At 39.8% G+C, this 23,179-nt stretch overlaps 12 protein-coding genes across 14 annotated transcripts; 7 read left to right on the top strand and 5 right to left on the bottom strand.

Moving 5' to 3' along the window:
• Position 1: 1 nt before the first annotated feature.
• LOC117789734 (GTP-binding protein SAR1b) lies at positions 2–3,531 on the top strand. 2 transcript variants are annotated; one of them, XM_034628848.1, is made up of 6 exons: positions 2–71; positions 894–1,024; positions 1,371–1,490; positions 1,560–1,625; positions 2,628–2,863; positions 2,936–3,531. In XM_034628848.1, exons 2-6 carry the CDS (start codon positions 982–984, stop codon positions 3,050–3,052), a joined length of 582 nt encoding a protein of 193 aa, XP_034484739.1. In that variant the 5' UTR covers positions 2–71; positions 894–981; the 3' UTR covers positions 3,053–3,531. The 2 variants fall into 2 exon arrangements, with proteins under 2 accessions (XP_034484739.1, XP_034484738.1); XM_034628847.1 differs by lacking the exon at positions 2–71 and adding an exon at positions 90–229.
• A 237-nt stretch (positions 3,532–3,768) lies between these two features.
• Positions 3,769–5,457, bottom strand: LOC117789733 (bifunctional arginine demethylase and lysyl-hydroxylase PSR). Its single transcript, XM_034628846.1, has one exon. It carries the CDS (start codon positions 5,344–5,346, stop codon positions 4,120–4,122), a length of 1,227 nt encoding a protein of 408 aa, XP_034484737.1. The 5' UTR covers positions 5,347–5,457; the 3' UTR covers positions 3,769–4,119.
• A 544-nt stretch (positions 5,458–6,001) lies between these two features.
• Positions 6,002–6,640, top strand: LOC117791559. The gene is made up of 2 exons (XM_034631346.1): positions 6,002–6,274; positions 6,336–6,640. Exons 1-2 carry the CDS (start codon positions 6,188–6,190, stop codon positions 6,519–6,521), a joined length of 273 nt encoding a protein of 90 aa, XP_034487237.1. The 5' UTR covers positions 6,002–6,187; the 3' UTR covers positions 6,522–6,640.
• Positions 6,519–10,568, top strand: LOC117791558 (probable RNA helicase armi). 2 transcript variants are annotated; one of them, XM_034631344.1, is made up of 6 exons: positions 6,519–6,978; positions 7,039–7,467; positions 7,536–9,083; positions 9,149–9,952; positions 10,017–10,316; positions 10,349–10,568. In XM_034631344.1, the coding sequence occupies exons 1-6, from the start codon at positions 6,535–6,537 to the stop codon at positions 10,349–10,351; spliced, it is 3,528 nt and encodes a 1,175-aa protein (XP_034487235.1). In that variant the 5' UTR covers positions 6,519–6,534; the 3' UTR covers positions 10,352–10,568. The 2 variants fall into 2 exon arrangements, with proteins under 2 accessions (XP_034487235.1, XP_034487234.1); XM_034631343.1 differs by having other exon boundaries at positions 10,017–10,568.
• A 326-nt stretch (positions 10,569–10,894) lies between these two features.
• Positions 10,895–11,585, top strand: LOC117790637 (biogenesis of lysosome-related organelles complex 1 subunit 5). Its single transcript, XM_034630134.1, has 3 exons — positions 10,895–10,982; positions 11,040–11,311; positions 11,386–11,585. Exons 1-3 carry the CDS (start codon positions 10,961–10,963, stop codon positions 11,554–11,556), a joined length of 465 nt encoding a protein of 154 aa, XP_034486025.1. The 5' UTR covers positions 10,895–10,960; the 3' UTR covers positions 11,557–11,585.
• Positions 11,541–12,547, top strand: LOC117790636. The gene is made up of 2 exons (XM_034630133.1): positions 11,541–12,160; positions 12,229–12,547. The coding sequence occupies exons 1-2, from the start codon at positions 11,566–11,568 to the stop codon at positions 12,513–12,515; spliced, it is 882 nt and encodes a 293-aa protein (XP_034486024.1). The 5' UTR covers positions 11,541–11,565; the 3' UTR covers positions 12,516–12,547.
• On the bottom strand, positions 12,544–14,026 carry LOC117790635 (zinc finger protein-like 1 homolog). Its single transcript, XM_034630132.1, has 5 exons — positions 13,698–14,026; positions 13,515–13,626; positions 13,266–13,459; positions 13,001–13,208; positions 12,544–12,936 (listed from the first exon to the last, which is right to left on the bottom strand). The coding sequence occupies exons 1-5, from the start codon at positions 13,797–13,799 to the stop codon at positions 12,641–12,643; spliced, it is 912 nt and encodes a 303-aa protein (XP_034486023.1). The 5' UTR covers positions 13,800–14,026; the 3' UTR covers positions 12,544–12,640.
• Positions 14,027–15,808: 1,782 nt separating this feature from the next.
• LOC117789421 (probable DNA-directed RNA polymerase III subunit RPC6) lies at positions 15,809–17,042 on the bottom strand. The gene is made up of 3 exons (XM_034628443.1): positions 16,913–17,042; positions 16,371–16,821; positions 15,809–16,310 (listed from the first exon to the last, which is right to left on the bottom strand). The coding sequence occupies exons 2-3, from the start codon at positions 16,761–16,763 to the stop codon at positions 15,822–15,824; spliced, it is 882 nt and encodes a 293-aa protein (XP_034484334.1). The 5' UTR covers positions 16,764–16,821; positions 16,913–17,042; the 3' UTR covers positions 15,809–15,821.
• LOC117789422 lies at positions 16,854–17,599 on the top strand. The gene is made up of 2 exons (XM_034628444.1): positions 16,854–17,019; positions 17,186–17,599. Exons 1-2 carry the CDS (start codon positions 16,930–16,932, stop codon positions 17,531–17,533), a joined length of 438 nt encoding a protein of 145 aa, XP_034484335.1. The 5' UTR covers positions 16,854–16,929; the 3' UTR covers positions 17,534–17,599.
• On the bottom strand, positions 17,562–19,119 carry LOC117789419 (26S proteasome regulatory subunit 4). Its single transcript, XM_034628442.1, has 2 exons — positions 18,993–19,119; positions 17,562–18,929 (listed from the first exon to the last, which is right to left on the bottom strand). Exons 1-2 carry the CDS (start codon positions 18,993–18,995, stop codon positions 17,613–17,615), a joined length of 1,320 nt encoding a protein of 439 aa, XP_034484333.1. The 5' UTR covers positions 18,996–19,119; the 3' UTR covers positions 17,562–17,612.
• A 669-nt stretch (positions 19,120–19,788) lies between these two features.
• LOC117789450 (cytochrome P450 307a1-like) lies at positions 19,789–21,373 on the top strand. Its single transcript, XM_034628483.1, has 2 exons — positions 19,789–19,836; positions 19,928–21,373. Exons 1-2 carry the CDS (start codon positions 19,789–19,791, stop codon positions 21,371–21,373), a joined length of 1,494 nt encoding a protein of 497 aa, XP_034484374.1.
• Positions 21,374–21,643: 270 nt separating this feature from the next.
• Positions 21,644–22,644, bottom strand: LOC117790956. Its single transcript, XM_034630574.1, has 2 exons — positions 22,331–22,644; positions 21,644–22,269 (listed from the first exon to the last, which is right to left on the bottom strand). The coding sequence occupies exons 1-2, from the start codon at positions 22,604–22,606 to the stop codon at positions 21,703–21,705; spliced, it is 843 nt and encodes a 280-aa protein (XP_034486465.1). The 5' UTR covers positions 22,607–22,644; the 3' UTR covers positions 21,644–21,702.
• Positions 22,645–23,179: the final 535 nt, after the last annotated feature.

The raw sequence follows: 23,179 nt of genomic DNA, 5'->3' as shown, positions 1-23,179 counted from the left end.
CTGGGTGGCAGCGTTTGGGCAGGGTGGCAACACTGATTATCAACTGATTCAATACAACGTGTGCAGAAAAAGTAATAACTCACAAATAATAAACGAAATATGCATTTAATGCATACGCATAGTGTTACATATATAAAATCGGTCCATTGTAGATACTCCAGGTTATCGGTGCGGCAATAGCAGGCAGAGCAGCGATCAACCAAAAGACTGTAAAGAGGCAACTAGAAATGTGTGTCCACGTAGTGCAAATTCAGAATGTCATGTCTGCTGCCTTTTTTTATACATATAAAATACCCAGTCCAATAAGTGGTATGGCGCGAGCGCTAAGGGTGCGGCGACCTTAATGTGATTGTGTGGCATATAGTGTGCCTAGCTCCAAAGTGCGAGATTACGAAACTCAACAAAATTTTAAGGAAATTACTAAGTTTTATGCGTGTACCACGTACATAGTTCAGCGTGCACACATACACAACACGCACACACATACGCACACATAAATACAAAGTCGCAGTCGCTCACATATGCAGACAAACATATTCTCTCACACACGCATAGAAAGAAAGTGTTGCCCAGAGAGGGAGAGAGCTTGACAAAGAACAGAAACAGGTTTTTAACCTAATTATAATCATCGCTTAAATGTTAGTTTGCTGAGCGCAAATAACAACTGTCGCGGCATATTTATAATTATTTATGTCAAGGCTGCGCTTGGTCTCGATCCGTATGAATGTCAGGCCACAATTAGGTTATAGCAATATAGATTATCAATACAAATAACAAAAGAAAAAGTGGAGCTGAAGAGACGCTTCAAACTGCAACTGGACATTGAACTTGTCACAAAATACTCATTTCCTTGTTTTCGCTTTGTTTTTTTTTTTCTATTTGTCGTTTTCTAGCAGAGCACCGCACTTCCCCCCTCTATACACTCTCAGCCTTTGCTACGGAAACTCACTCCCGCAAGAAACCAAAAGCACACAAGCCAAGATGTTCATTTGGGACTGGTTCACGGGTGTTCTGGGATACTTAGGTAAGCAATCTGGGGACCGCACAAATTGGAATTGGAATATGACATTGCTTTATGGGCGAATTTCTTGAGCGTTTGCCAACAAAGCAACCGACAACAACAACAAAACGCATACAAAACAAAATGAAATCGTATGAGACGGAAACAGAGACGAAGACGAAAAGGGAGACAGCGACAACGACAGAGATTATGCATGTATTGGTAAAGCTGCTGGTTATTAATTAATGACGATCACGATGTTTGACCTTAATACGCTCTCAACGCTCATTTCAGTGGCAAACGCTCAAAGCTCGTAGAATGTTATTGTTGTTTGTTATTGATAAACATTGAAAACGTTTCCGTTACACAGGTCTATGGAAAAAGTCCGGCAAACTATTGTTCCTTGGCTTGGATAATGCTGGTAAAACCACATTATTGCATATGCTCAAAGATGATAAGCTTGCGCAGCACGTGCCTACACTGCATCCAAGTAAGTTCATTATTTTTTAAATCAATTATCTTTTTATACTTATGACATATGTCTATCTTATCTGTATAGCATCCGAGGAGCTTTCCATCGGCAATATGCGTTTCACTACATTCGATTTGGGTGGCCACACTCAGGGTAAGTCCAACTCATAAGACTCATATGACCCCTTAGAAATTCTTCTGTTATCTTTCGACGTAAGGTGTTCTTTTTAAGATCATAAATAATGTGCATGTTGAACGTGCTCATCTCTAAATATAGCACAATGCATATACAAATCACCAAGTCTACACAGAAGAAAATCAAAAAATATATATATTAAATATAACAACAATCTGCCTAAATTATTGTGCAATGGTTCAGCCATATTTGCAATGTTAAAATGTTGTAATATTTGTTATTCACTCATAGATTTCACAGTCCAATTAGTAATTGCAACTATTTATCAACAAATTATGCAAGTTGACGTAAGTTTAGCAACTTTTGCGTTTTTGATAACGATTTACGCATTGATAACCACTGTGCATGGAATATACAGTGTGATACATAAGTTTTTTGACGTGAAAAAAAATAATATGTTATGTATTTTTTGTTTTTTTATATATTTAAATTTGTTGTAAAAACAAATTTGAATTTTGTCAAAACATTTACTTGACATACAGTATGTAATAAAGTGCGCTATATCAAACACGTAGTCTAGATAGCAACAATATTGTTAACAACAAAGACATTTCGATAATTCGTAGTATAAGAGTACATAATAACGAATAAGCAAATTAATACACACACTTGTTCTCCTCTAAGCATGACATTGCGCAAAGCAAACTGAATATGTACTATATACTATGTAGAATACTCGTACTATTGATAAGCAAACGAACAACAAGACGTAGATCACGTATAACACATACTAATACACAGCTATGTAGATATATGTATTGAAGAGAGGTACTTGATTTTGGACAGTGCAGTGTTTATTTGTAATTTTCTGTCTTTGATGTGACGTCGTGATATCAAAATCGTGACTGATAACAATGGGCGGATCGGCTTGTTTGTCTTTGATTAAGTCTCATGTAAATGAGGGCTGTTTAGATAAGTTAATTATTAGTGTTATGTGAACTATATTATATTGTATTGCAGCACGTCGTGTCTGGAAGGATTACTTCCCAGCTGTGGATGCCATCGTGTTCTTGATAGACGCATGGGATCGCGGCCGCTTCCAGGAGAGCAAAAACGAGCTGGATTCGCTGCTCACAGATGAGGCGCTCTCCAACTGCCCCGTGCTCATATTGGGCAACAAAATTGATAAGCCCGGTGCGGCCAGCGAAGATGAGCTGAGGAATGTTTTTGGACTGTATCAGTTAACGACCGGCAAGGTAAATCGATCAAGCATATCATTATAAGTTCTATTTCTATTCATTAATTTAACTATTATTTTGTTGTTGCAGGGCAAGGTTGCACGTTCGGATTTGCCTGGTCGCCCCTTAGAATTATTCATGTGCTCAGTACTGAAGCGACAGGGTTATGGTGAGGGTTTCCGTTGGTTAGCGCAGTATATTGATTAAGTCATGATTAACAGTAACAAAACAAGAAACAATAACAGGCAGAAATCAGCAACAGCAACAGCAAAAACAAAACACACAACAGCAACAAAATCTGAGAAGAACTTGGAGTCAAAATTGAGAACAGACCGACCGAATACGAATAAAACCCAAACCGACCCGACAGTAAGCAAAACGATGCTGCGAGCGCAATTTCTAATTTATACACAGTTATAAACCATAATAATAAATGAAAACAGAAGCAACTAAATTAAATAAAATAATATTTTTTAAAAGAAAAACCAACAACAACTACAAAGTGCAAAACAAAACTCTTTTAACAATTCGCAGAGATACAAAAACAAAAAATATTGCGGGAAAATTGTAAAGTGTATGGGAAAAACTTTTTAAATAACTATATATGAATTGTAGCAAATTAAAGGTGATTTTTTTAAAACGAACATGTGCTTGCTTATGTTTCGTAAATAAATTTTAATTAAATATTGTTTTTTGTCAAATTGTTTATGTCAAAATTATCATTTCGTTTCTCATGGTTAGTTTAATTACATTCACCAAATTTCTTTTAAGTTGATTCGAAAGCAATTTGTAAAAAGATTGAAAATAAAAGAAAATATGATTTATTTGTATAAAAAACAAAATGAATTTGAATGTTAAAAGAAAGCTGGTAAATATCTCAAAAATCACTTCTGAATTCATTTGAAGAAAATGCAAACCAAAAGTTTATAGAAATATATTGAGTTTATTTATGTTGCATTTAAGTCGATGGCTATAATTATCGTTGAAATTAAACAAAGGTCGTATCAACTTGGGTGGCTTATGTTTAAGATAATTACAATTCATTATTTTTACAGCAGCATTATTACTTGTCTATATAAAAAAATATTTCTAAATATGCAACATGATCGAAATCAGTATTAGGATCAGCATCGGGATCTGGATCGGGATGTTTGTTAACTGTGGCAGGCTGTGCGACTACATGGGCGTTGAAGGCGCGAGACTCGGCGACAAAACAACAGTTGGCGATGAAACAGCCGCATGAGGAGGCAATTCCGTTTAGCTTTGTGCCGACATCAGGATCGTGTTGAGGATCCCATAGCGTTGTCACCATCACCATTACCGCTGCCGCCGCCCATGCGTCGCTTCTTCTTTTTCTTGGCCGTAAGACTTTCCTGGCCGCTGTCCGTATTTGAATCAGCGTCGGCTTCGCTCTCCGATGAGGAACTGCTTGACGAAGAGGATGAGCTTGAATTGCTCGAGCTGTCGGAGGCGAAACCAGTGCTTTCATTTATATTAATACTATCGGCTATTTGGGCCAACTCTGGCCGCTGATCCCGCAGCACACGCAGCCACTTGCGCGACAATTTGGGACGACCACGTACGGTCTTGTGCCAAACGCAAGGAAAGTTCGTGAAACTGCAAAAGTTTTGGGTTATTGCAATCGTGTCGTCCAGATTGAGCACCACATGCCACCAGCCTCCTGGCACGAACACAGTCTCGCCGGCACATTGAAGCACCTCAATGGGTTTGTACTCCTGCGGCCATGAGGGCAGCTGGGTGCGTGGATAGACGGTACTGAACCACGTGATGGCCTCGTCCCGCTGCTTGCCGCCCATGGCGCTGGTAACCTTGAGCAGATCCTTGGGCGTGTGGGTGGGAAACAAGCACCAACGCTTATGACCACGTATCAAGGTATTCCAGGCACTGGTCCCTAACGGATCTATATGAATGCCGGTACCGGAACGAGCGGGGCCCATCACAAACCACCGATATGGCGGTCGACGATCCTCGCCGCAAAACTTGAAGAGATCGTCGCGAAAATACTTGGGCACCTCGTAATCCTCCAGGAGCTTGCGCCGACGATGATGCTCGCCAAAGCTACTGTCGAATATGTAGAGCGGACTATCGTCGCGTGTCCCCTGCATGTACTCGACGTAGTATTTCATTTTCATCTTGACGCTGTAGCCTTCGTTATCCTCGCCGCACTTGAACTTCTGGTTGCGATACTTCTTGGACAAGCGGGAAAGCGTCCACTTCTCCTGAGCCAGCCAGCCATCTGCACAGCCAGTTATAATTACGGGTAGATAGGGACGCTCGTAGCGTTCAATGAACTCCTCACATGTTACTGTTGCATTCTCGATTCTTTCCAGGCTATCCACGAAGTCCCAAAATGGCTCAAATTTCTCATAATACCGCATTGCAACCCACGCGTTGTCTCCATCCAGTTCAGGTCGCGCTTTGCGCTTCACGTCACGCGTGCGCTTTCGCGACCGTTTCGGCAATTTAAATTCATCGCTCATTGTGCGAAAGTCTAATAAATATGATTGCAATAGGTAAATTTAATTAAACTAGAAGATTGCTTTCGCACGTCGCATTCGGAGCTGTCAAAATGAGTTGCACTGCTGTCAACTTAGCTATTTTCTAGCTAGCTCTGGCTATTTTCAAAGTTCGTTTGCTAGAATAAATTGAAAATTGCTAATATCTGGAAATATGGCTATTATAAATATAACTTCAGCTTTGTTTTGCTATTAATATTTTTCTTAAAACTGTGCAAAAGTGGCCACAAAATCAAATTAACATGCTTTCTAGTCAGAAACAGCTATTTTTCCTCTAAAAAGTTGGCAGCACTGGTATGGATGCTCTGTTTTGACCCAAAAGGCTGCCACCCAGAAAAATTGTCCGATGTGGCAAGTCGTACCACTTTAGGTAAATGTCAAAAAAGATTCTTGATAAAATACCTACTTGTTACCGTTTTTTTTATTCTAACTTCGCATTTTAAATTTTAATCAAACTATTAATTAATTGCAAAGCTAAATTTTTTTGCAATTTGCATTACCTAAAATTTGAATTCAGCAACGTTATCGTTTTCTGTTGCTGTTGATTTGTTATCGAGCATTTTAACATTCTGACTGTTAATGAAATTCTGTTATTTATAATAATTACAAGAGTTGGCAACTCTGATCTGTGTCTCCTTCATTTTACTCCATTTGTAAACTTAAAGTTTGCGGTTTATTTGACAGTACTGATATTTGATTTTCTTCCACCATAAAAACGTGGTTTCGATATTTTCGAATACCGAATTTTGATCAGTTCTTAGAAAACTGTGAACAGAATAAGTTTTCAAAGTGCAGACAGTGCACGATGTCCATGAGCAGTGAAACTACCGGCGCCAACGAGAGTAATTCCCCGAACATAGCAGAAAGCAGCATCAGCAATAATACCGTCGAGGTTTGTATGTTAATGTGTGTGTGTGTGCGTAGGAATGTTTAAAATTTGTGATACACTTCAGATAAAGAAACTCGACACCCAGGCGACTACTAGCAAAGTAATATCGGTCTTAAACAGCGAGAGAAATTTTAAAGAGGAGACCAACGACATTCATTTGGATCGACTGCAGAATTTGCGCAACGAACTGAACTATATCAACGACACAGACTGGATGTACGAGAGTCTGGACAAGAAGCCGCAGCAATAAATAGCCAATCAATATGTATTCCTTTCTGCGCCACCTGCTGATGCATTCTACCAAGAAGGACCTACAATTGAAAAAGGAACTATTCGATATTGAAAATGACTTTCTAGACGAGGAACTAACAAAGGATGGGCACATACTCGAAAACCAGGCAAATGATACCAGCTTTAATAATAACATCATCGACAAGGACACCGACTCTGCTGCCGGCATACCGGATCATAATGAGACTTGTACTCCCTGCTCTAAACGCAAGGGAGTTATTACACACCTAACAACGACCAATGGAACCATCGATAATTCAATTAAATTTGACAAGAAGATAGCACCTTGTTTCCAGGACTTGCACACTGGATGTGTTGTGGAATACATTGTCTATAAAACTGAAAACAATGTTGAAAAGATCGTTAAGATAGAAAGCATAACTGAACACAATTGGGAAGAGACCACTGAAACAAAGGTGTGACTTGAATATATTTTGTTATTCGAAATTATTAGTATTATTAATTTCATGTTTTAGACGCAGGAGATGCTGGAATTGTTGCAACTAGAGAAGCCCACATATTTCAATACACAGCAACGCAACATTCTTGGGGTCATCAAGCAACGTCTAGCTTCTTCAATTGAAGTTGAAACTGACTACGGTGAGCTGACCGTTAAGCTGGACAACACTGAGTTGAGTTTTATACCTAGAAAGGGAGATGCCGTATGCCTTGAATGTAAGGTGCAGTTGGACGAAGGTTATGTTGACAAACAGGGCGAGATTCTGGAGGTAACAAAGGTTATACCGGCGCGCATTCAAACCGATCAAAGGTGTGTAGTGGAACGAGTATTTGAGGATTTTTCGGAGCTCAGTACGGATGCGTATGTGCTTAAGGAGGACTTACCTAGCGGTATTGATTTACATCTGGGAGACATTGTGAATGTAGATCTCATCGAGTGCACTCTTGTAAGCAAATCAATCATTTTAATATAATTAATTTTTGTACTTAATTATCTTTATATATATGCTTGCAGAATAGGTTTTCACTTCGCGCCGTCAAATTGACATTGTTGGAAAAAAATTTCGGCAAGGTAAAGAAGATCCTTCCAGATACTTCAACTCAAAGGCGTGCGGTGTCCATTGAAGGCAAAGATCACTTAATATTCTCTGAGCAGTGGAAGAAGGAAAAGGTCACATTCAAATTGAGAAATAATACCAATCGAGTATTCAATCTGCAACAGATTATTATACAAAATACAGCAAATACACAGATTAGTGTCGTGGAGCCGCTTAGCTCTAGGCAAATCGAAGCTGAAGACCAAATTTCGCTGATCCTTGAAGTGCACACGAAATTCATTGGCGAATCGAAAGAATGTTTTACACTAGTTTTCGACACTTTCAAGGTAAATCGTTATCTGACAATCATCGTATGTGAATCGGAATTGGTGGCCAAGGAGGCGGAGCTTCGTGTGATTGCCTCTGATCAGTTGAAAGTGACTGGACGAACCGTGAGTCAGCGTTCCCGATTCTATACAAATCAGGTGTGGTCCAATAAAAATCCCATGGTACCAGGCGAGGCTATGATGACCAAGCGTCGCTTTGTAAAAAGGAATTTTAAAATGTATGAAGTGCCTTTGAGCCTTCGTGATATAATTCTCTGCTCGATGCATCGAATTCAAATGGAGGATCGCTTAAACAACGACTATCCATTCCTAAGGGAACCCCTCACATTTGACAACTATGTACAGCGCTTTGGTCTGCTGCTGCATCTGGAGGAGATTGAATGTACCGTCAACATTCGTAATTTTGATCGGGAGCGTACATATTTTCAACGTGAAGGCGAATACCTTTCGCTGCAAATTGAGGATCTAGCGGAGCGTCGTCCCTCGATAGTTATTGGCGATTCTGTACGCGCCACAAATCCCTTTGAGGGTGTGGATGCCAAGTCCTATGAGGGCATCGTGCATAAAGTTCTCTTCAATCGCGTCCTTTTAAAATTCAACGCTGGCTTTCACGAGAAATACAACGGTGAGGATTACCGCGTCACCTTTCACTTCTCAAGAACTTCTATTCGCAAGCAACACCATTCTGTCGAGCGAATTGTTTCCACTTTGGGAGAACCGTTTTTGTTTCCCAATAAGGTCACCATGCGCAGCAATCCACAGTTGGACGTGATTTTTAAGGATGACAATATGTATCTCTATGATGTCAAACTGCCCTGGTTTAATACATCCTTGAACTCGATACAAAAACGGGCTGTCTTCAATATTCTAAGAGGTGAAGCTGAGAACATGCCGTATGTCATCTTTGGTCCACCCGGAACGGGCAAAACCGTAACTCTGGTTGAGTCCATGTTGCAATTGATTCGCAATTTGCCCTGCGCACGTCTTCTGATTGGTACACCATCAAATAGCTCTGCGGATCTGCTCACCAAGCGCATCATCGATAGCAAAGTTCTGCCACAGGGCGATTTTGTACGTCTGGTTTCGCTCAATCACGTTGAGAAAGATTTGATACCAGAGGAGATAAAAACATACTGTGCCACTAACGACTATGGCATCGCGAATACCTGTAAGGACAACGTAAGTATTTGTAGATTTAATCATATACTTATAACTCATTTAAATTCTCCCCTTTTATTTGCCAGATGATTGTCACAGATTCAGGTCTAAAACTGCGTTGCCAGTCAAAGTTTCTGTGCCTGCATCGTGTCATCATCAGCACTTGCAGCACACTGGGTAACTTTCATCAAATGGACATTCCACGTGGTCATTTTACCCATGTACTCATCGACGAGGCCGGCCAATGCTGTGAGCCAGAGAGTGTTGTGCCAATTGCACTGCTGAGAAATAATCGCAGCCAAGTTGTGCTCGCCGGTGATCCTCATCAGCTCCAGGGTATGGTTCTTAATCTAAAGGCCGTCGATTTCGGACTAAGTATATCCCTGCTGGAGCGTCTGCTGCAGCGATCGCCATACTGCAAGGATTTACTGCGTTTCCCCGACAGCTCTGGTTACAATCCATGCATACTAACCAAACTGTTGAATAACTATCGTGCTATTCCCTCTATTATGAGTGTCTACAGTAAACTCTTTTATGACAATGAGCTCATTTCCATGGTCTCCGAAAACGAATCTCGTGAAGCAGTTTTGCTGCAAAATCTGCTGACAATTTTTGAACCTAATACGACCATGCCACGCACCCATGGCACCTTCTTTCATGGCATCATGGGTGAAAATATGCAGGAAGAGGACTCGCCGTCATGGTATAATCCCGCGGAAGCGCGTCAGGTCTTCTTAACAACCATACAATTGTATCGCCGTAAAGTGCATCCAGATCAGATTGGTATAGTGACTCCCTATTGCAAGCAGGTGAAGGCGCTTCGAAACCTTTTCATCTGCTCGGATATGGTCATGCCAAAAATTGGCACTATCGAGGAGTTTCAGGGTCAGGTAAATCAATTGGCAATTATTACCAACTGCAAGCGATTAAATCTCCATTCTGTTTTATTTTTAGGAACGCGACATTATACTTATTTCAACGGTGCGCTCCTCCCATTCCGTCCTAAAGTCGGATGCTCGTCTTAACTTGGGATTCGTGCGCTGCAAAAAGCGCATGAACGTAGCCATCTCCCGTGCCCGCTGTCTCATGATTGTATTCGGCAATCCCGAACTGCTGTCCGCCGATGAATCTTGGTCTAAACTGATTACTTTCTGTTGCAACAACAATGCATATTTCGGTTGTGAATTGCCCATACACCTTAGTTCAGATGAGGGTCAGGAGGATAATGACAAAGAAACCTATGATTATGTGCCTTAAGGCCATTGGCCAAACAACACACTTCACAATAGTGTTTCAAAACAAAAAAATTGACAATTTTCAGAAACACACCGTTAAATGAACTGAATTTGTAACGGTGGATATGCATCTAATCTCATATATTATAATTTATAAAATTATAAAGAGTTCCTAGCTGTGCTAGATTAACCCAAAGTTTCGAATTACAGGAAAGTAAATCGTGTTACGAAATAATGACATTGAATATTGACAATTGCCATGAAAGTTTTTTTTTTTGACAATCATATTTTTCTTTAAATATAAGTAACTTGAAAATAAATGAGTCTATTAATATTTTAATTAAAAAGTTTCATCAAATTATTAATTTCTTATTAAATATAAGCAGCTTAAGAATAAATGAGTTTATTAAAATTTTCATGGAAATATCAAATTATAATTTTATTGCCAATCAAGTAAATATGAGTTCACATTTAAATTTCGCGCCGTGGCTAATCCTCCAATCGTTCCAAATAAGTTCTATTGAACTATTCATTCGTTCATTTTAATAGCTCATTTGAACATATTCTGAACGATACGATACAACTCTAATATTATCGTATATCGATATTTGACCCACTCACATGACGGGAGTAAAAAAGTAGGTGTTTTGTGGGGGAAAAATAATGATAAGCCAAGTTGGACGAGGTACGTTTATGAAAACTATTCCTTGCAATAATATCTAAGCAAACTGAACTTTTACAGAGTTGTACAAAGTGCCGCATCGCATTTTAGATCATCGCGTATTTATTAACGGCGAAATCGAAACATTTCTCGAAAATTTCGAAGTTAAACGCAACGACAGCGAAGTTGAGACACTTTTCCAAGTCACCGAAATTGTTGGCTCACTTAAATACGATCTATCGGAGCGGTGTATAGCGTTAGGTAACCAAAACCTCTGTCAATTCGCTACAGAAGTTAACAATTTACTGAGCAGTGTCGAAGTGCTGCTAGAGAAAGCCAAAGTTGAACGTCCCGTAAGTAAATCGAGTTAATTATTATTACACAGCTGGGCAATGACTAATCCTAATTACGACTTTTTGTGAAGCAGCCCAGCGCACGTCTACAAGAGGCGAGACGGGCACGTGAGCAACGCAAACAGGAATTTCTAGAGAATCTGCAGCACGGCTATCAGCGCATTGATAACTCATTCGAGGAGAAGGAGGAGGAAATTGCCGAACTCTACTCGGACCTGCAGCTAAAGCTCAACGTTACCAAGTAAACAAACGTCATGCTGAAATCAACAATTGTGGATACACGTGTGCGTCTGCGGCCATCGCAAAAGGTGTTGACATTTCTGGATGCACAAAAGGAACATCTCTTGGAGGTGCCTCCTAATGTGGCCAATATACTTAAAAAGAACGGATGTAAATTGCCCTCAAATACGAGAATCTTAAAAGATGATGAGCTCTCTTTTAAGCGGCCCGTTATCGATACGAAGCTGCTGGATAAGCTCACAGCTGAGATTAAGGATTTGCCAGAGAAGTCTGACGATGCAGAAGCAAGCGAGGAGGAGGAGGAGCAAGAGGATGCACAGGAACCAAAGCCAGCCGAAGGTTCCTTTTTATATCTCATCGATTTGCACTGGCTGAATGATGTATTGACCAAACTACGTGCTAAGAGTATAACAAATATTTTTCTACATGAACTTATTGAAAGCTGTGAGCTCATATTGCCGGAGAATGAGCTAAAGCCACGGAATCCTGAGTTGGAGGCACGTTGCCAGCGCCTACGACAGGAGCAACAAAATCGGGAATACCAAAAGATGACCAAAAATGTCGATGCGACCCTTAAAAATCATCCCGAGGACACCATTGCCTATCAATGTAAGTTAATTTGGATTATGTTTTCATTTAATCATCGAAATAATCATCTCTCTCTCTCTGTCTTACAGTAAAAAGCATCAATAAGCAGATTATTGCCGTTGCCCAGTTCATCTTTTCCGTAGCTGCAGGATTTACATTTGGTTTCTTTGGCGTAAATTTGATGGTTGGTCCTTTGCCCTTTGGATTCCGAATCCTGTTGGGCGTCATTGTAGCTCTGATTATAGCCCTGGCCGAGATGTACTTCCTGGCCAAGAAGTTGCATGAGTACGACGAGGTTTTGGATGCACCCAAGCGCAAAAAACCAGATTTGCCCAAAACAAGCGGAGTGCAGAATGTCAAACCGCATATTGAATAGATATAGAAAATTAATTAAAAAGCTAAAATAGATTTCGTGTTAAATTTCGTATGCTTGGGCAGGGGGTTACATAAATAACTGTATGTTGGGACTATAACGGAGAGGAGGACACACTTGTTAGACACTTATTCATAGTGATTCGGATTGGGATTTGGATTGTTCCAGCTGTCGTCCAATCCATCGTTGCCGCTGGCACGACCCAGCAGCGCCATCAAATACACAAACATAATAAAGGCCAAGATGCCGCTGAGCACCAAGAACCATGTACGTCGCCAAGGTGGACGCGATGATGGAGCATAAAAGCGACGCGTCCATCGCGAGAATAGCTCTGCCGGAGTACGGCGTTGATACTTGTTATCATCACGGTCGGTGCCACCAATGGGCGATTGACGTGGCAGCAAAGGACGCCGACTGCTGGTCGCTATAAGCAAATGAAGAATACATGAATAAAGAACAATAGTATATCTTTTGTGGCAACAACAGACCATGCATATCGCCAGAGCTGGGCGGATTGAATGCATCCATTAGCAGCACGGAATGTGGACTGGATGTGTCAGCGCCTCCGTTTGATTTCATGCGCTCACGCTCTCCAGCGGAATGATGATGATGATGCACTTTGGTTATATTGGTAACAGCTGCCTGAGCCGCAGCAATTGCGTTGGCTCTCACCTGACTGTTCTGTTCATCTGAAAGCTACAAGTATAAGAATTACTATATATGTCAGGCATATCCCCTTGATGGTGAGTTTACCAAGGCAAGACCAAGTCCATTGCGACCCCAGTTTACTTGTGCCAGATATGTTTTCAGTGCATCGGCGACGGGCGAGACCAGATTAGACGTGGGAAAGATTTCCACACTACAGCTGGGACACTGGTGGCCACTTGGAGCTGTGTTGGCAGGCAAGCCGGCTTGACGGGCATTCAAGCAGTCCCAATGATAAACGTCTAAATCATATATAAGGATTAAGTGTAGGTTCAGTTCTAGATTTTAGTTACTTACGGTAACACACCAGACGCACACATTCCCCCTGCTCCAATGTAGTTCCGCACAGTGTGCAATTGGATATATAGTCGCTATCCCGCAGCCATTGCAGATACGATTGCACTATGCACTAATTGCAGTTGAATAATTAAATTTATTAAAATATGGGAATACTCTACGTCAGTGGAGTTCAATTCCTACCTTGGGATGGCTCTGCACCATGCAGTGTTCGCAGACATTGACGCGATGCTCAAAGCAGAATTGGTTTGTCACCAATCTCTTTGGACATTTGCAAAGTCCCATTGTGAATGGCTGGCAGTTTATTTATTATCTTTCGTTTATTTGCTCTGTATATATTGCACTTTGTCGAACAGTTGTATTTGCACTGCCGGCAAACAACTGTTATCGCATATTTTATGTTAATATATTACGTACTTTAATTAATATTAACTTTGTGCTAAGCTTTTGTTGCAATTTTCGTCTGGACAATAACAGAATTGACAGCCACGTATTTTATGCTTGCATTGTCTATCGGTTTCGCCATTAATCGATATATGGTTCTGTCAGCAGCTGACGAAGTGAAGAAATTATATCAGATTTCACAAAATAATGAGTGAATATATGTTAAAGTGGCAAACGGTACATTCGGTAATTATATTGCGTGTACCGAAATGTTTATTGAGCTCGTGTTTGCGTTTATTAATTTTTTTTTTATATTTCTTTACGCGGTATGATTTGAATTTCTTACGATTATCGATGACAGAATAAGCTGTTTACTACCGATATCCCGAATAAATGCAACATTTTGATAAGAAAAAAAAAACTAGATAAAAGTTACTTTTCATCATTCTAATTTCGTTCAATTATTTGAAGCAAAAGTGTAGAAATTAAGCGCTGAATTGAAAGCAGTTTTATGCACAAATAAAAATCGATATACTACTGTGTCCAAAAAATAAGGTGACATTTGATTTTAAACTGCGCGCTTTGAAGGATTAGGAGAATTCTTTTTGTTTTTAGGTTGGTAGTACTGTGAGTGACATCTATGTCAAATTTCATGTGAAAATATTCATTACTGTTTGAGATACGCGTCGTTTTGTGAGCTGCTAAAAGTGAGTTTCTCGTTTTTTGCAATGTCGAAATTTGTTGAGCAAAGAATTTGCATTAAATTTTGTTTGCGGAATCAATTTTCTGCTGCGGATACGTTGAGGATGGTGCAGAAAGCCTTTGGTGATGAGGCTATGTCTAAAAAAAATGTTTACAAGTGGTATAGTGAGTTCAAAGCCGGTCGTGAACGTGTCGAAGACGAAGAGCGTCCTGGGCGACCATCAACCTCAACTGACGAAGCTCACGTCCAACAAATCAAAGATTTGGTGTTGAAAAACCGTCGATTAACGATTAGAGACCTTGCTGATGATGTTGGCATATCAAAAGGCTCAGTCAATACCATTTTGAAGGATGTTTTGGGCCTCAAGCGCGTCAAATCTCGACTGGTACCGAAAACATTGAATTTTTTGGAAAAAGGGCGTCGCGTTGAAGTGTGTGAAACGATGCTTTCCGACTACCAGGATGTCATGAAACGGATTATAACTGGCGATGAGACTTGGATCTATGCTTACGACCCCGAAACAACCGATCAATCGAGCGAATATCGTGCCAAAGGAGAGCCGAGACCAAAAAAATCGCGCCAAAGTCGCTCCAAAATCAAGGTCATGTTGACTGTTTTCTTCGATTATCGTGGTGTTGTGCATTATGAGTTCCTTCCACCGGGTCAAACAGTCAACAAGGAATATTATCTGAGCGTTATGTGTCGTTTGCGTAACAGTATCCGTCAAAAAAGGCCAGATTTGAGGAGAGACAACTCTTGGTTTCTGCACCACGATAATGCACCATCCCATACTGCACTCGTAATTCGTGATCATTTCATCAAAACTCAACCCATATCGTTCCGCAACCACCGTATTCACCTGATCTGGCACCGTGCGACTTCTGGCTGTTCAGCAGGCTCAAAAGACCGCTCCGGGGACACCGTTTTGACACGATAGAGGAGATTCAAGCCGCAACGAAGACGGAACTAAAGGCCATCCCGGAAAGTGACTACAACCAGTGTTTCGAAAATTGGAAAAAACGTTGGCAGAAGTGCATTGTGTCGGGAGGGGATTACTTTGAAGGGGATGAAATTGATTTGGAAGAATAAATAAAGAATTTTCAAAATAAATACAATGTCACCTTATTTTTTGGACACAGTAGTAGAACATAGATGAGCCGTATTAAAGCAAGCGCGGTAAATGAATTAAAATTAAAAAAAAAAAAAATGTACTTATATCTTTATTCCAACCAATCGTTCATATACTGACAATTAATAGCTGTTACATCGCCACAATTGGAACAATTCTTGATCACTGGACAGATACCACAAGGCATTTGAACCAAACCAGGTGCCGGCAGAGGTAAATTTACGGCACGATAAACATACGATCCATCTGATTGAAGAACGCGTTCTGCGTTGCCATCATAGACTACTGTTTTTAGTATAGTCTCCAGATCATCCTCATCCAGATTGACTTTGCTTATACCCAAGTCCGAAATGAACTTGTGCACATCCTTTACAGTGCAACAGGACATTTGCTTAAATGCCAATGGTCCATCCCGCTTCTTTTCGGCTCCCTCCCGTTTCATCTGGAGAAAGCGCAGACATTGCTGATTTAGCACATCCACGAACTCAACTTCAAAATCCTGATCCTGATACCAAGCTCCACCCGTTACCGATCGATCAGCCTCCAAGTTGTATAGCATATAAACTTTCTTTTTGCTGGCCTATTAAAGTAATTTCGTATTAATGCATTTAATACACACGTTTAAATGTCTTCTACTTACATTCACAGATTTGACGGCTTTGATGAGCTTCTTAATTTCCAAATTCTTTAGGATTTTATTCAATTGTGTCATATTCAAATTGGACTTGATACGTATATCACGTATCCAAATGCCCTTATTACCGCCCTCTTCGACGATACTATAGACAATCTTCTCTTCATTGTCAGCATCTTTGGGTAGCGCACTTTTCTTTTGAGGATCCTTTGCGCGATATATCAATTTCTCTCCTTTCTTGAGTACTTCTATGCCGCCCTGTTGCAATAGAATATTGAGTCCCTCAACCCGCGTTGCAGCAGGCATATCAGACAATGCTTTGGAAAGATCATCGTTTGTTGCGCCACCGGGAATCCCTTGAATTACAGCGAGCAGCAGTTGAGCGACCTCAGCTGCCATTATAATTCTATATAAGTGTGGAGCAGCTCTGTGAGCGAGGAGCAGGCCTGTTTTGCTACTGTTAAGTACAAGGCAACGTAAACACGTGAATGTCTTTGTTTTCAATAGCCAAATTATAATTTAGCTGCTGCAATTTCACTTTAACTTACGTTTTAACCAAACTATAATGTCACAAGACAACAGTTCAGACGATGAAACCGATTTTAGAGCTGTAAATATAGCAAATTACGAACGAATTCAGAAAAAAGTAGCAAAGGTATGACAAAAGCGTGCTTCAAAAACAGAACTGAGCTCCTGGCATGCTTGCTCGTCCGGCGTCTGTTAAGTTAACAGTGTACTGTTACGTTGAAAATCTGCTATCACTGTGTTAATACTTACATTACAATTAATAACATCCGAATAGTAAATACACTATTTTTTAGATTAATTATGCAGACGGAATTGCCGATGGACGTGAACAGGTCTTTCAATACAGCTTTGATCAGGGCTATGCCGATGGGTTCAGAACTGGCTTAGAATTGGCAAAGCTTCAGGCATTTTATGATACACTGAAAGCGGCGAGTATTGACGAAAACTTGGCAAAGGAAAATGAAAACTTTCAACGGTTTAAACTGGCAAAACCGACAGATAAGACTCACTTTAAATACTTGGAACACCAAAGTGAACCACTCAGCGTAGTATCCGAGAAACAAAAGGAGTATGTTGATGATTTATTGGAGCGCTGTGTCCAGAGCCTGAAAATTACTACAAATTTATTCAAAGCGAAATAGAAATGATTTAAGTGTTAACTTGGTTTAATGTGTTTGTGATTAGGAATTATATATTATAACTGAAAATATGAATATTGACTTATAAATACAATCCCTCGGGCGTGCCTTCCTTCTTCCGGTACAAAACGCTTTCCTTGGATTTCTTAAAGTCCTCGTTGGTGACCTTCATGCGACGTTCGCGCAGTGCCATCAACCCAGCCTCTGTGCAGATCGCCTTAATGTCAGCTCCAGACAGATCATCCTTAGCCATGATCAGTTCACTTAGATTCACATCCTCAGCCAGGGTCATGCGGGAAGTGTGTATGGTAAAAATGCGACGCTTGGTCTTCTCATCGGGGAGTGGAAACTCGATCTTACGATCAATACGACCAGGACGTATAAGCGCGGGATCGAGCGTTTCAATACGATTGGTGGCCATGATAACTTTAACGTCTCCACGAGAATCGAAACCGTCCAGCTGATTGAGCAACTCCAACATTGTACGCTGAATTTCTCGCTCTCCGCCAGAGTTGGAGTCGTAACGCTTTGTGCCCACAGCGTCAATTTCATCGATAAACACAATGGAAGGAGCATGTTCCTCGGCAACACGGAATAGCTCTCGCACAAGCTTGGGACCATCGCCCAAGTACTTTTGTATAAGCTCGGAACCCACAACACGCAAGAAAGTGGCTGAGGTTTGATTGGCGACGGCCTTGGCGAGGAGGGTCTTACCGGTGCCAGGAGGACCGTAAAGAATGACTCCCTTTGGCGGTTTAATCCCCATTTCCTCGTAGTATTCGGGATGCGTTAGCGGCAATTCAACAGACTCTTTGATTTCCTGAATTTGCGTATCCAAACCGCCAATATCCGCATAGGTTTCTTGTGGCGCCTTCTCCAGCTTCATCACAGTGACCATGGGATCGGTATCGTCGCTAAGCACACCAACTACAGCATGTACCTTGTGGTTCAAGAGAACAGAGCAACCAGGCTCCAGTTGATCCTTGTCGACAAAGGACAAAATGCTGACGTAGTGCTCGGAACCAACCGAAGTAGATACAATGGCATGATTGTCGTCGATAATCTCCTCCAGATTACCCACAGACATTGGTGTGCCACGTAGATCATCAACCTTGGAACGTTCCTCCTCGTTCTTCTCGTCCTGAGGCTTCAAACGCTCTTGATTGCGAATGAACTCATCCTCCATCATCAGGTAATCCTTAATGCGCTCCAATTTCAACAGCTTAAGTCGACAGCGAGTGTGGGGCGTCACTTGGGGCAACTTCATGGCAGCATCTGGACCCTTTGCGCGACGCTTCTTTTTGCCTACGCGAGTGGGAATTGGTGGCTCATATTTCTTCTTTTTGTCTTTGTCATCTTTCTTGTCCCCAGCTCCTCCTTGTGCCGATTGATTTTGGCCCTGCAAAGTGCGAACATTAATTTATTTATTATAAAGCAAACTTTTTGTATTTATTCACTTTACCATTTTGCGTAGCTACTATATTTTCAGACTAAAATGATTTTTATTTTGTCGGCAACACAAACAGATTTCTACTAGTCATAATCGACTTGAAGTTGGCTGCGGCTATTTTGACAGTGTGTACACAAAGTAATTATATTTACATCGATAAATACGTGCGCTTGCTTGTGAAAAATAACAAGCGCGCACAATTCAAATGTGAACATCATTTAGCAAAAATTGAACAACAATTTCAAACTTTGAACATAATTTGAAAGTTTATAGTTCGTAGGCCGTCGAGAAAAGTTGTATAGCTTAATTCAGAAACAGAATTCTAACAATGAGGATCTTTCCTTTGTTTATAACAAATCTAATTTATTTTTTTTTAAATATTCGTTTGGTTAAGTGACCTCTATTCTGAATAAAAATGGAGGGCAACCCTTATCCACAAAAAAAAAAAAAACAAACACATAAGTAATTAGGACCGTTAAGCTATTTGACCTGTCGAAAAATATAGATATCCTATCTATTACCACTGACTGCGCTTGTTTTGCTTTCGTTATCATCAACATTAACCTTTTTGCAGTCAAGCATTTACCTAAGTTCACTTCCACTCATTTTCTGTTTACCTAAAATCACTCAGTTGTCACTCACTTTTCCACTCATTTTCTGTCAAGTACCTGCAAGATGCAGCCTGCAATTAGTTAAGATCGGCAATCGAGCAGAGACACTTGAAATCTAAAACTCAAAAGGAGCACACGTTATCTCTTAAAATGTTGTTTGGTATTTATTTATACACAGTAATGATTATGTTATTTGAATGTCTTTTCGCGATCTTTGCAATTATATCGTTATTGACTCTGACGTCGTACCTTTTAATAATTTCAAAATGTAAACGTAAAGTAACTGTTAAAAATTCATTGAAAAATAGTGAAGAAGTATATTGCAAAATTGTTCAGGCTCCTGGTCCGAATCCTTGGCCAATAATTGGCAACTTGGATATAATAGGACGCTTTGAAAATCCTTTTCAAGGATTTGGAACATTAGCGGAACAATATGGAGATATTTACAGCCTAACTCTTGGACACACTCGCTGCCTAATCGTGAACAATTTGGATTTGATACGGGAGGTGCTCAACAAGAATGGAAAGTTTTTCGGAGGACGACCTAATTTCCTGCGCTATGATAAACTGTTTGGAGGTGATCGTAACAACTCTCTTGCCCTTTGTAACTGGTCACAATTGCAACAAAAGCGAAGAAATTTAGCACGAAGACATTGTTCCCCGAAGGAATCAACCTCGTACTTCACCAAGATGTCAACCGTGGGCTGCATTGAGATCGATCATTTAATGGAAAGGTTGAAGAATGAAATCGTGCCTGGACAACCCATCGATGTAAAACCTATTATAAATGCAGCATGTGCAAATATGTTTTACCAATATATGTGTTCAATGCGGTTTGATTATGATGATGTGGAATTTAAACAATTTGTGAGATTCTTCGATGAAATCTTTTGGGAGATAAACCAAGGCCATCCATTGGACTTCCTGCCATGGCTATTACCATTTTACACTGGTCACTTGAATCGGATAAGCTATTGGTCCAAAACAATACGTAAATTTATTCTGGATCGGGTTGTCAATGAAAGAGAGCTCAATGTGGATCCTGATGAACCCGACACCGACTTTACGGATGTTCTGCTAAAAAGTTTAGTAGAGAACAAAAACATGTCCCGCAATACGATTATTTTTATGTTGGAGGACTTTCTTGGTGGTCACTCAGCTGTTGGAAATTTGGTAATGCTAGCTCTTGCTTATATTGCCCAGAATCCAAATATTGGTACGAAAATTCAGTATGAAGTGGATATAATTTCAAATAACGGGGAACGAAGTATTAATCTATCAGACATGTCTGAAATGCCTTACACAATGGCAACCATATTCGAAGTCCTTCGTTACTCATCCTCTCCCATTGTACCCCATGTGGCTACGGAGGATACAGCTATATCTGGATTTGGAGTAACTACAGGTACCATTGTGTTTATAAATAACTATATACTGAACAAGGGACCACAATACTGGAGTAATCCTGATCAATTTTACCCTGATCGGTTTCTGGAAGAGAAGAGTACAGTTAAAAATATGAAAGAAGACAATAGGAGTTCGGAAAACGAACCGACCAAATTTCAACTGAGAAAAAATCTTTCACATTTTCTGCCATTTAGTATCGGAAAGCGCACTTGTATTGGACAAAATCTGGTCCGAGCATTTGGTTTTATTTTGCTAGCAAACATTTTAATGCGCTATAATATAAAAAGTCATGATCTTTCAACAATTAAGATAAAGCCAGCCAGCTTAGCATTACCAGCAGACTGTTTTTCTTTGTTATTATCACCAAGAATATGAGAAATGTTTTCTCCTAATAAATGTATTGATTATTGTATGCTTAATAAAAATATACATATATTTACAAACAAAAAAATACATTTATTGTTTTTAAATTTTAGCCCAAGAATTTGTCATATAATATATCGATATAAAAGGTCTTTGGAATAAATGCGACTTTTTCTTAATTTTTGTAATTTTAAAGCTAGAATTTCTAAATTTTTGCAGACTTTTTGCTCGGCCAGCTTCGAAGGTGCGGTATTCATCGTTGTTTAAACAGAAATAACAAAATTCTGGCACAAAGGAAAATTTAATTTATTGAATAAAATTTGATTTAAACATGATATTTGTTAGCTGGACCATAAGTCGTACTTCGGAGCTCTAAATCCGCGTACTATTATATCCGACTGCCACCAGCCACTATTACATTCTATTTCATCAATACACACACTCTCTTCGGCGTTTTCGGGTTCTAGGTTTAAAAAGTTGAAGTCTTGATACACAACTAGCTCCTTACAGCAGGTCAATTCTTCACTAGCATTTTCGTTGACATGCAACAGATGCAAATGGATATTCTTACAGCTACGAGGTAATTGACTAAGAACATCCTTAGGATAGAGTTTCAATGTCTCACGTTGTTGCTCACTCTCGTTGGTCAGCAGCTCCAGTTCCAGGAAAACATTGGTTGTCTTAAGCTCGGTTGACCAGAGTGTATAGAGCTCCTCGCAGGTGAGCAGGCCAAGAAGTGTTTGGTTCAAGGGTCCCTCTGGCATTGCGTGTAGATTCCCGTGATATTTTGATATGGATGCATGCGGTATGTGTATTGTATATGACTCGGCTGGCATAAAAGTATTGTTTCCAAATAAAAATCGTAAACTCTTGACGGCTCTGCTACTTTTAAACGCTAATCTTATTATCTGCAAGAAACAGTGTCTTGTTAGTTTTGGACGCGATATTCTTCTATTTATTGACATTTACCTCTCGCATATTGCTAATAGACTTCTTGGTTTCCTTGGCCAAGAAACGTTGCTTTTGTAATTGATAGTTTCGAAAGGATTCTTCTGCGTTCTCGGTTTCATCAGTCTCATCCCATTTCTCAATATAATATTTGTAAGTCTTGTACACAAACGGAATTTGGCTGCGATGGAATAACAAGAAGTCAAGAATGCCATTTACAAGCTCCGCAAGGATTCCTGCTGTCAAAACCTCCACGTCTTGAAGTTTAAGCTCAACATTTTTGAGATTATGCGCCATTTATTTGCAATCTGAACAATTTCGCGGTTTTAATTTCAACAAACAACCCAAGCTAGAATTTGTTTGGGTTAGAGTTGTATTTGGGGCTGCCCTACAGAATTTCCCGATCTGGCAGCTTGTTCTAATTTAATAAAAAAAAATTCAGTTGCAACTTCGAAAATTTGATTAAATTGAAATTCTTCTTATTTTTGAAGCTAGAATTTTGTAAATTTTTTCAGAATTTTTTTTAGAAATTTTCTCGATTTTATGATATATATTTTTTTTTTACAATTAAATTTTTAACTTCTCTCCCCTTGGGTTGACGAGCTTGAAATCTTCATTAAAATTTATATATACATTTTTTTAATTTCGAATTTTAAATTTTCATCAAAATGTTTAATTAATATCAAAGTTATTGCATTTTAAAATTTGCATCAACTAAAATTTAAATTTTCGTTTGTTAGGGCCCTAAGTTCAATTGAACTACGGAGCTCTTTCGATTTAAGTGGTTCATAAATGCGAATCAATTATCAACTGCTCGATAACCTGATATCGATTTACCAAATTTGTTTAGGTAAAAAATCGAGCCAGATC

The sequence above is a fragment of the Drosophila innubila genome, assembly GCF_004354385.1.
Source record: "Drosophila innubila isolate TH190305 chromosome 3R unlocalized genomic scaffold, UK_Dinn_1.0 2_E_3R, whole genome shotgun sequence".
Classification (NCBI taxonomy): Eukaryota; Metazoa; Arthropoda; class Insecta; order Diptera; family Drosophilidae; genus Drosophila; species Drosophila innubila.
Note: the sequence above shows the minus strand (reverse complement) of the source record. Positions and strands in the feature narration are given on the sequence as shown.